Source organism: Crotalus tigris, unplaced genomic scaffold, assembly GCF_016545835.1.
Source record: "Crotalus tigris isolate CLP2741 ecotype Arizona unplaced genomic scaffold, ASM1654583v1 scf7180000017975.10810073628:1450386, whole genome shotgun sequence".
NCBI lineage: Eukaryota > Metazoa > Chordata > Lepidosauria > Squamata > Viperidae > Crotalus > Crotalus tigris.
In genome coordinates, this window is record NW_024096754.1 from 667900 (window position 1) to 680000 (window position 12101).

The 12101-nt window shown below is 47.2% G+C and overlaps 1 protein-coding gene across 1 annotated transcript in view; it reads left to right on the forward strand.

Moving 5' to 3' along the window:
• Window positions 1-1212: 1212 nt before the first annotated feature.
• KLHDC10 (kelch domain containing 10) overlaps window positions 1213-12101 on the forward strand; it is a 19331-nt gene continuing 8442 nt past the window's right edge. The window contains exons 1-4 of the mRNA XM_039345736.1: window positions 1213-1483; window positions 5663-5884; window positions 7218-7372; window positions 10611-10759. Coding sequence (XP_039201670.1) covers window positions 1345-1483; window positions 5663-5884; window positions 7218-7372; window positions 10611-10759 — 665 coding nt within the window. The 5' untranslated portion in view covers window positions 1213-1344. The remainder of the gene's footprint in view (window positions 1484-5662; window positions 5885-7217; window positions 7373-10610; window positions 10760-12101) is intronic.

A 12101-nucleotide genomic window follows, 5' to 3' on the forward strand; every position in this document is an offset into this window, starting at 1 on the left:
AAAGATTAGGGGGGACAGGATAGCAGCCTTCCAGTATCTCAGGGGCTGCCCCAAAGAAGAGGGAGCCAATCTATTCTCCAAAGCACCTGAAGGCAGGACAAGAAGCAACAGATGGAAACTGATCAAGGAGAGAAGCAACCTGGAAGTAAGGATAAATTTCCTGACAGTGAGAACAATTAACCAGTGGAACCACCTGCCTCCAGAAGCTGTAAATGCTCCAACACTGGAAATTTTTAAGAAGAGACTGGACAGCCATTTGTCCGAATGTAAAGGGTGTCCTGCCTGAGCAGGAGGTTGGACTAGATGACCTCCAAGGTCCCTTCCAACATCATCATCATCATTATTATTATTATTATTATTATTATTATGGATCATGGCACAGTCAGCCAGATGTTCAGACTGGATTTGGCATTTTGTCTACGTATGGAGTCATTATTATTATTATTATTATTATTATTATTATTATTATTATTATTATTACTATTAACCTGGGGAGTTTCTGAGACTGACCGTTTAATACACCTGGAGGGCACCCTGTTGGGGAAGGTCCCTGGATTGGAATAGGAAGGTGGGGAGAGGCTTGGCCTTTTTCAGTGCCGTGGTTAATTTTGAACAGTCACTAAATGAATAGTTGTAAGTCGAGGACTGTCGGTACACCACAAACAACCGATGGTGGGACACTCAATTTTTGTTGAGATCTTAGAGAGGCTATTTATTATTGGGTGCTTTTTTTAATCTTTCTATTTTTATCTATTTCAAGTCTGCCTTCCCAACCTGTTGCTTTTTTTTTCCAGGGTGGTCACTGCAATTCCCATCATCCCCAGCCACCGGCTGGAGACCACAAGATAGGACCACGCTGCACAAATTTCAGGAACTGTGGCCGAGTCTATTGAAAATGGCCCTTGGCGGCTACTGCCTTGCGGAACTACAGCCCCCAGCAGCCCTTGCGAATAAGGCGCGAGCGCGCACGCGCGCGAGAGAGACAAGCCGTTCTGCCTTCGATTGCTTCTGCCTGCCCTGCGTGCCGACGGCGCAGGCCGCGCGAAGCGGAGGGAGGATTGGCGACCCGCGGCTCCCTGCCGGTCACGTGGTGCCGGCGGGTGGTCAACGCGACCGCTCTCTATGGTAATCCGCCCTCCCCGCTTCGCCTCGCAACACGCGCGCCTCCGATTGGCTGGCGCGGAGCAAAGGCGAGGCTGATTGGCCCGCGGAGGGGGGGGAAAGAAACGCCGCTCTACGGGCCCTCGCCGCTGTCGCCTTGTCGCGCTCCCTTGAGGCGGCTGAGGTGGGCTCTGCCGGTCGGCCGTTGGGGGACGCGGGGCGAGGCCCGGCCCGGCGGGGAGCATGTCTGCGGCCGACGGAGAGGCCTGGGACGGCAACGGGCAGCGCGGAGGGGGCAGCGGCGACGGGCCGGCCACCCAGGCCCCGCCCGGGGGGCTCCTCAACCGCTTCGTCCGCCTCCCACCCGGCCCTGGACGCGGCGGTGAGTGAGAGGGAGGCCTCTCCCTCGCTCCGTTCGCCTCTTGGCTTGCTAGGCCTCGCCGCAACACCCCTGCGAGGTAGGCCCGGTCGGGCGTGACCGGCCCTCCGTCGCCCTCCCTCCTCCAGCGGGCCCCGGGAAAGCTGCTCCTGCCCCCTGGAGGAGGCAAAGTGGGCGGGGAGTGGAGCTTCCTTGCCCCAGGGCACTCTATCTGGGAGTGAGGCCCCCTGGAGGAGGTAGTGGGGGAGTCGCTTTAAAGGTGTGGGGCAGAGTTGGGACTGCGGGTCTTGGCTGGGCTGATTGGTTTGAAAAAGGGGGGGGGAGATGGTCAGTCCTTGTTAGGGTTAGTGCCTGGATAGGGGACCACCAGGAAATCCCAGGGTGGGGTCCTTGGTGCTCTCTGAGCTGGGTGATTTCCTTGCAGACGTTTCATGACCCAGCTAGGGAACATCATCAGTTGTGGAAGGGAGTGAAGAGGAGGAAAAGGGAGGAAGAGAGAAAAGGAGGACTTTGGAGTCCTTGGTACTCTCAGAGTTGGGGGCTTCCTTGCAGATGTTTTATAACCCGAATAGGGAACCTGACCAGGGAAGGAAGGAAGGAAGGAAGGAAGGAAGGAAGGAAGGAAGGAAGGAAGGGGAAAAAGAGGGAGGGAGGAAGGAGAATAGAGCAGAGAGAGGAAGGAAGGAGAGAGGAAGGAAGGAGAGAGAGAGAGAACAATTGTGGGGTCCTTGGTGCTCTCTGAGCTAGGTGGTTTCCTTGCAGACATTTCATGACCCAACTAGGGAATGTCATCAGTGCTAGAAAGGAGTGGAAAGGAGGAGAAGGAAGGAAGGACGGACTGTGGGGTCCTTGGTGCTCTCGGAGCTGGGTGGTTTTCCTTGCAGACATTTCGTGAGCCAACTGGGTAACATCATCAGTGCTAGAAAGGAGTTAGCTTTGCGAAGAAGAGAGATCTTTGATGCCATCTGCTTGTTGGCTTTCTTGCAGACGTTTCATGACTCAACTAGGTAGCATCATCAGTACTCGGAGGGTGTGGGGTTGGCTCTCTGTTTATTACCCAACCCAAGGAGTTACTAACTCAGAATAACAGCAAACAATCAAGGAACTTCCTAATGGAGGAATGTCTGAGACCACTCCCATCAATACTGACAGGCCAAGGACCCCACCACCTTCCTCTTCCTCCTCCTTCGCCTTCATTCCTTCCCCTTTCTCTTTCTCCTTCTCCTCCTCTTCTCCACAACTTCCACTCCCTGATAATGTCACCTAGTTGGGTCATGAAACATCTGCAAGGAAACCACCCAGCTCAGAGAGCACCCAGGACCCCACAGTCCTCATGCTCCTCCTTCTCCGCCTTCATTCCTTCTCCTCCTTTCTCTTCCCTTTCTCCTTCTCTTCTTCTCTACAATTTCCACTCCCTGATCATGTCTGCAAGAAAACAGCCCAGCTCACAAACCACCAAGGACTCAACACTTCAACCCTGAGCTACAAAACTTCTAAGTCGTACAGTGTAGCTAAAGATAGAAAGCAGAGCTAGAAAAGGGAGATGGATCCTCACTTCCCTGTTTTTAGCAGGAAAACTCTGTGGCAGTCACTGAGAGCTGACCTCAATTTGAGGAAGGCTGTGCTTTTTGCATCTGCAGGGACTTACTAACCACGTCAAAGTAATAGGAAGTTATGCTGTTCTTTTTCAGCAGCTTTGGTCAGCTATCAGGAACTTTGAAAACGACAGCACTAAACAAATTACGGGCTCCCCATTTCTAAACCTTTGACCTCTGCACCAAATTGATTTTCTTTCCGTGCACGTTCTGTTCTGGAAAACGTCCTTTCCTACTGCTGGACCAAGCTGGGCTTCTTGTCAGATTAGATCAGTGGTTCTCAACCTTTTTAATGCCGCGACTCCCAACCGGTCGTAAGTCGAGGACTACTCAACTGGTGCAGCACCATTTGCAGAATGGGACTTTTGGCGGGCTCAGCAGGGCAGAGACAGCCTGGACAATTCCTATTAGCTTTTGAAAGCCAATAGAATGAGACTCTATTCAAGAGAGCCTATTCTATTGGCTTTCAAAAGCCAATAGAATAAAAGGGAGTAGCACAGCTAGGGAAAAGGGGGGAAAAAATGGTGGACTGCGTTGTTTGGCGACCCCCGTGAAATGGTCGTTCGACCCCAAATGGGTTCCCGACCCACAGGTTGAGAACCACTGGATTAGATTGTTTTGCACCTATGAAGTCCATGCTTAAACTGTATAGCCTTGCTCCCAAGCAAATAGCGAAGGGAAAAAAATGCTGTTTGTTTCTGGGTGGATTTGATTTACTGTATTACATTCTACTTTCCGGGGTCAAAAAATACTTTTTTTTTTTTTTTTGCTTAGAGCTAAGGGTATCGTTACAATCCGGTGCAAGAAAGAAAAAGAAATTGGGAAAGAAAAACAAGAGAGATATATTCACTTTCTTGATTGAATGAAATGGCAGTTTTCAGGCAATCCCTGAAGTGTTGCAGGGGTAACGCTAAACCAGGTTTCTTAGAAGCTGACCCCATAACAACTTGATAAAATTCTAATAAGGAAGGAAGGAAAACTATTATCAAAAATGTATAAATACCTATTAGAGATAGAGTTAAAGGAAGAAATAGTGAAGGGGCCAATGATAGCGTGGGCACGAAATGTGGGGCGAAATATAAATTTAGAGGAATGGAAAAGATTATGGAACATAAATTGCACATTGACGCTATCAACTGCATACAGAGAGAATCAGTATAAAATGATTTACAGATGGCATTTAACACCGGCGAGATTGGCTGAAATGTATAAAAACATAGACCCGAAGTGTTAGAAATGTAAAATCAGAGAAGGAACATTTTATCACATGTGGTGGCTGTGCCCCAAAGCAAAAATTATTGGGAACGAATAAGAGATTGGATACAGGAGATAACTGAGATACAAATGGATTTCAAACCAGAATTATTTCTTTTGGGCATAATAAATTTAAAGATGGAAAAACAACTCCAACACATCATTATACACATATTGACTGCAGCTCGTATAGCATATGCTCAATATTGGAAGAGTGAAAATATTCCCACAAATGATAGATTATGTACAAAATCTTGGAATGCGCAGAAACGTACAAACTTACGTTAGAATTAAAAGACAAGGAGGCGACAGAATTTTATGAAATTTGAAATAAATGTTATTGGCTAAAACAGAGAAAGAAAAAGACATAATTATTGATGTACATAAAATGTAAATAAGATGTAAAGAATGCTTAAAATGTAGAGTACTGCTCTGTTAAAAGATTTATGTTTATGTATTTTAAGTTTGTTTTGGTGTATGGTGTATGGTGAAAAATAATAAAAATTAAAAAAAAAGAAGAAGCTGGAAGGGACCTTGGAGGTCTAGGCCAGCCCTCTGCTCAAGCAGGAGATCCTGTACCATTTCAGTCAGTCAGTCAGTCAATCAGTCAATCACAAGAGAGCTGGGAAGGAGCTTGGAGGTCATCTAGTCCAACCCCTTGCTCAAGTAGGAAACCCTATACCAGTGGTTCTCAACCTTTCTAATGCCACGACCCCATAATACAGTTCCTCATGTTGTGGTGACCCCCAACCACTTATACATCATCGGGTGCCAGGGGCATGGCCAAAGAAAAGGAGAAAAAAATGGCGGACAGCCTTGTTTGGCGACCCCCGTGAAATGGTCGTTCGACCCCAAATGGGGTCCCGACCCACAGGTTGAGAACCACTGCCCTATACTATTTCAGACAAGTGGCTGTCTAGTGTCTTCTTAAAAACCTCCAGTGGTGGAGCACCCACAACTTCTGGTGGCAAGCTGTTCCACTGGTTAGTTGTTCTCACTGACAGGAAATTCCTCCTTATTTCTCCAAATTGAACATAGAATCATATAGTTGGAAGGGACCTTGGAGGTATTCTAGTCCAACCCCCTGCTCAGGCAGGAAACCCTATCCCATTTCAGACAAGTGACTGTCCAGTCTCTTCTTAAAAACCTCCAGTGTTGGAGCATTCACCGCTTCTGGAGGCAGGTTGTTCCACTGGTTAATTGTCCCCACTGTCAGGAAGTTTCTCCTTAATTCCAGGTCACTTCTCTCCTTGACTATTTTCCATCCGTTGCTTCTGCCTTCCGATGCTTCATCCTTCATTTATTCCTTATTAAGGGCTTCATTCTGCTTTAGGCCACAGGGTGCCACCGGCCAGGAGCGGCCACCGCTGCGTAGCCGACAATGCCAATCTCTACGTGTTCGGAGGATACAATCCTGACTACGACGAATCTGGAGGGCCAGAGAACGAGGACTACCCACTCTTCCGGGAGCTCTGGCGATACAACTTTGCTACCGGCACCTGGCACCAGATGGGCACGGAGGGCTACATGCCCCGGGAGTTGGCATCCATGTCGCGTAAGTGGCAGACGGGCAAACGGTTTCAAGTGCGCCACGCTGATCACGCCATCGGATTTTGTGCTTGTGTTTCCCTTTCCTACCTTTTCAGATCATTTGATTAGGCTGCATTTTCCCATTTCTGTCTAGTTTTAGGGCCCCCTGCTCACCCCCAGTCAGTGGGGTCTCTTAATTGAATACGTCCAATTAAGCACGCTTCTCTGTGCAAAAAACTATATTCGAATAAGATTGAGGACGAGGCAATTACGTTACGTGTGTCGTTGCAACTTCTCTGTGCTCGATTACAGGCAGTCCTTGACTTACAACCGTTCGTTTATTGGCCGAAGTTACGTCAGTGAAAAAAGCAACATGAGCATTTTTCCACATTTAGGACGATTGCGGCATCACCCCGTGGTCACGTGATCAAAGTCCAGTCACTTGGCAACTGACTCGTATTTATGATGGTTGCAGCGTCCCATGGTTACGTGATCAAAATTCAGTCGCTTGGCAACTGGCTCACATTTACGATGGTTGCAGCGTCCGGGGTGACGTAATCCCCTTTTACGACATTCCGACAAGCGAAGCCGATGGCAGAAACTGGATTCGCTTAATAACCGTGTTGCTAACTTAACAACCACAGCAAGAAAGGTCGTAAAATGGGGGCAGAGCTGACTTAAGAAATGTTTCACTGAGCATCAGAAAGTTTGGGCTCAGTGGTCATAAGTTGAGGACTACCCATCCTTTAGAGTCAAACTTGTACAGAAGCGTCTGTATTTTGAATTCCGTCTTTGATTTAAAACCGTTCCTAAAGCTGAAGTCAAATAATGGATGGGGGAGGGTTGTATTGTTTTGTTTTTTTGTTGTTGTGGTTGTTATTGTTATTGTTTTTTTGTCTTTGTAAAAGCTTTTAAAAATTTTCAATAAAAAAAATAATGGATGCTAGAAATATAGTGCATTATATTCCTTTTTTAATTTTTATTTTTGCTTGACTTCTATGGGCATCTGATTGGGCTCCAAATTCATTTAATTCAATGTGACAGCGGCACCGGATCACGTGATCCTTTTTTTAACGACCTTCCGACAAGCCAACTCAACGAGGGAAGCCGGGTTGATTTAACAGCCGCGTTACAAATTGGAATAACTGCCGCGCTTCCCTTAACGACCGTGGCGAGAAAGGGCGTAAAAGTGGGGCCAAACTCACTTAACAACCGGTTCGCTCCCGCCACGGAAACGTTTGGCTCCGTTGCGGTCGTAAGCCAAGGACTGAAGCCGTCATTTGTGACCTAATGTGGATCCGTTTCTTTCTTGCCTCTCTCGGTCACCCAAAACCCCCGTTTTGTGTTGTCTTTCGCAGTTGTGTTACACGGCAATAACCTCTTGGTCTTTGGTGGCACCGGAATCCCCTTTGGGGAGAGCAACGGCAATGACGTTCACGTCTGCAACGTGAAGTACAAGCGGTGGGCCCTGTTCAATTGCCGAGGGAAGAAGCCGAACCGCATCTACGGACAGGTAACAGGGCAGCCACGGCCTTGCTGATTAGTTAGGACACGTTCCTTGATGGATTAAATTTACATGCCGCCCATCTGGCTATTGGAGGAGACGGTGAAATCAGAAATAATAACGTTAACAAAGTTAGGTTAAAAAAAAAATTGGAAGTAAAGGGTGCTAACATTGGCTGTCCTTGCTTTGACGATATGTGGAGATGTAGCCTCGTTCTTTCTAATGCTTAACTCTGAGAATTAGATGATACTGGGGGGGGGGGGAGGAATGTGCACTGGAGTTTAGCCAGACCTAACAATATTGTATTCAGGGCTTTTGAAATAAGAGATGATAGGAAATGGCGGGGTGGAGTAATGGAGGGAAAGTCTTCATTTCAAACTAATTGGAGAATTGTGCTGCAGCTGCCAAAAAGGCCAACACAGTGCTGGGCTGCATTAACAGTGGGATAGAATCAAGATCACCTGAAGGGTTAATACCACTTTACAAGGCCTTGGTACACCTGGAATACGGTCTCCAGTTTTGGTCACCACGATGTAAAAAAGATGCTGAGACTCTGGAAAGAGTCCAGAGAAGAGCAACAAAGAGGTTCAGGGGACTGGAGGCTAAAACATACGAAGAACGGTTGCTGGAATTGGATATGTCTAGTTCAGGGATAGGCAACCTCGGCTCTTTTATGCCTCATGGACTTCAACTCCCATGCTGACTCGGGAATTCTGGGAGTTGAAGTCCATGAGTCATAAAAGAGCCGAGGTTGCCTACCCCTGGTCTAGTTTAATGAAGAGAAGGACGAGGGGGAACATGATAGCAGTCTTCCAGTATCTCAGGGGCTGCCCCAAAGAAGAGGCAGTCAAGCTATTCTCCAAAGCCCCTGAAGGCAGGACAAAAAGCAACAGATGGAAACTCATCAAGGAGAGAAGCAACCTAGAACTAAGGAGAAATTTCCTGACAGTGAGGACAATTAACCAGTGGAACAACCTGCCTCCAGAAGCGGTGAATGCTCCAACACTGGAAGTTTTTAAGAAGAGACTGGGCAGCCATTTGTCTGAAATGGTGTAGGGTTTCCTGCCTGAGCAGGGGGTTGGACTCGATGACCTCCAATGTCCCTTCCAACTTTATTATTGTTATTATTATTACGGTGATGATGATGAGATGATAAGAAATGGCAGGATGGAGTAATGGAGGGAAAGTCTACATTTCAAACTAATTGGGGAATGTGATTTATGACTGTTAATTGGAGGAGGGAATTGTGCTTTGATACTACGTGCTCAGGGGAGGGGAATCCAGTTTTTGGCTTTGACTGTGTTAGTGCCGATGTTATGCTACTCAAATAAAGATTCTTTAAGGCAGTGGTTCTCAACCTATGGGTCGGGACCCCATTTGGGGTCGAACGACCACTTCACGGGGGTCGCAAATAACGCAGTCCGCCATTTTTTTCCCCCTTTTCCTTAGCTGTGCTACTCCCTTTTATTCTATTGGCTTTTGAAAGCCAATAGAAGAGACTCTCTTGAATAGAGTCTAATTCTATTGGCTTTCCAAAGCCAATAGGAATTGTCCAGGCTGTCTCTGCCCTGCTGAGCCCGCCAAAAGTCCCATTCTGCAAACGGTGCTGCACCAGTGGAGTAGTCCTCGACTTACGACCGGTTGGGGGTCGCGGCATTAAAAAGGTTGAGAACCACTGCTTTAAAGTAAACAATGCCTCAAAGTTCTTTGAAGAGTTTCATCTGTGGGAACCACGACAGACTTACAACCATCATTTAGCCCAACATCTTTCAATCAGAAGAGAGCTGTAAGGGACCTTGGAGGTCTTCTAGTCAATCCCCACCCCACCCCGCTCAAGCAGGAGACCGTCTACCATTTCAGACAAGTGACTGTCCGGTCTCTTCTTTAAAAACCTCCAGTGTTGAAGCACACACAACTTGTTGAGGCAAGCTGTTCCACTGGTCCATTGTCCTCACCGTTCGGAAGTTTCTCCCTAACAGTGGTTGCTTCTCTCCTTGGTTAGTTTCCATTTGTTGCTTCTTATCCTGCCTTCTGGGGCTTTGGAAAATAAGTTGGACCCCCCCCCCACACACCTATGTGGCTACCCCTCACATATTGGAACAGTGCTATCATGTGTCCCCCCCCCCCCAGTCCTTCTTTTCTGGCCATTCCCAAATCCTGCAACCGTTCTTCGTATATTTTAGTCTCCAGGCTTTTCTTAGTTGCTCTTCTCTGCGCTTTTCCCGAAGTCTCACCATCTTTTTTTGTAATGTGGAGACCAAAACTGGATGCAGGATTCCAGGCGTGGCCTCACTAAGGCTTTATAAAGCAGTACTAATAGTTCACGTGATTTTGATTCTGTCCCTCCGTTTTTATACAACCCAGGATTGTATTAGCTGTTTTGGCTGCCGCTGCACACGGCTGGCTCATGTTTAAGGGATTGTTTAAGGCAGGGGGTCTTCAAGCTTGGCCCTTTGATGACTTGTGGACTTCAATTCCCAGAATTCCTCAGCCAACATGCCTGGGAGTTGAAGTCATCAAAGGGCCAAGTTTGAAGACCCCTGGCTTATATGGTCCATGCTGGCTGAAGAATTCTATATCAGGGGTCTTCAAACTTGGCCCTTTGATGACTTGTGGACTTCAACTCCCAGAATTCCTCAGCCAAGTCCACAAGTCATAAAAGGGCCAATTTTGAAGACCCCCGTCTTAAATCTAACAAACACAATAGAGGCTGGCTGAGGAATTCTGGGAGCTGAAGTCCACAAGTCATAAAAGGGGCCACGTTTGAAGACCCCTGTCTTAAATCTAACAAACAAAATGGAAGCTGGCTGAGGAATTCTAGGAGTTGAAGTCCGCAAGTCATAAAACGGCCAGGTTTGAAGGCCCTTGTCTTAAATCTAAACAAACAAAATGGAGGCTGGCTGAGGAATTCTGGGAGCTGAAGTCCACAAGTCATCAAAGGGCCAAGTGTAAAGACCCCTGGCTTATATGGTCCATGCTGGCTGAGGAATTCTGGGAGTTGAAGTCCACAAGTCATACAAGGGCCAGCTTTGAAGACCCCTGGCTTAGATGGTCCATGCTGGCTGAGGAATTCTGGGAGTTGAAGTCCACAAGTCATCAAAGAGCCAAATTTGAAGACCCCTGGTTGAAGGGATCCCCCACCAGGGCTCCAAGGTCCCAGCTCCTGTCTCTGAGCCTGGTCTCCCTTTATGTAGCTTACATGAAACCCAACATATTTTCACATGACCCTGTCTTTTCTCTCTGTCAGGCGATGGCCATCATTAGCGGCTCTTTGTACGTGTTTGGAGGAACGACCGGCTATATCTACAGCACAGACCTGCATAAGCTGGACCTCAACACCAAGGAGTGGACACAGCTCAAGCCAAACAACCTGCACTGTGACATGCCAGAGGAAAGGTCAGCTGGGCCCAAATCCGCGGTCTGGGGGCTCTCTTGTGCCCAGAATGTCTCCTGGAAGAAACAATGAGAGACCCCTTCTTTTTTAAAAACAAAAAACAAAACCCTCTTTGTGGACAGTTGAAACCAGTTATATATTTTCAACAAAACTTCGAGTACTGTCATTTACAGTAGTGGCCCAAATTGTGGAAAACTTTTGGGAAAAATGTACATTTGAGGTTCGATGGCTAATAACAGCGCTTTTTTGGGGGGGGGAGCAGTACCATAAAATTATATATCAATGGAAAGATAATTTAATCGAGAATGTAATGCGACAGAGTTGGTTCAATTATCTGTATTGTGTTCTATGAAAAGTTAACAGCCAAATAACCAGAAAAAGGAAGCACAATTTGCTCAGGTTGATCTCAGGTAGCTTTCCTTCACCTGATGGTAGCCAATGAGCAGGAGCGTTTAGAGCAGTGGTTCTCCACCTGTGGGTCGGGACCCCATTTGGGGTCGAACGACCATTTCACGGGGGTCGCCAAACAATGCAGTCTGCCATTTTTTCTCCCTTTTCCTTAGCTGTGCTACTCCCTTTTATTCTATTGGCTTTTGGAAGCCAATAGAAGAGACTCTCTTGAATAGAGTCTAATTCTATTGGCTTTCAAAAGCCAACAGGAATTGTCCAGGCTGTCTCTGCCCTGCTGAGCCCGCCAAAAGTCCCATTCTGCAAACTGTGCTGCACCAGTTGAGTAGTCCTCGACTTAGGACCGGTTGAGTAGTCCTCGACTTACGACCGGTTGGGGGGTCGCGGCATTAAAAAGGTTGAGAACCACTGGTTTAGAGAGCCAATCAGGTGTCCTCTTGTTTTGGCCATGAGCCAGTCAGATCACAGGCGGGATTCCAGTTATTGATCTCTTGTATTGAAGCTGAGAGGAAGACATTTGTCAGTGTGTTATGTGATGGTTGTCACGTTGGTTGGAGTTTTTTCGGCGTTCTTTCATTTAGTGAGCTTGTAAAACGTTAATCAAATTAAAGTCACAGTGCAAAGAGTTGACCGGTCGCCCAGAAAGCGATTTAAAATAGTCTTATTAAGTGAACAAGGCTACAGGTATCAAGAAATGAGAAGAAAAACAGGCAGAAACTTAACCAAAGGTGGCATATCTACCGTACACTTTCCCCAAAAGGTTTCCACCATTTTGGCCACTGCTGTATCTGCCCATTTTATTGATTACATTGATACGTCTCCAGTCTCACTATCAAGGCCATTAAAAAACAAACAAACTAGACCAGAGCATGCCAGCTCCCACCCCCATCCTCTATTATCTGCGGAGTTTGCCCAAATTGCCCGAAAGTTATCGTT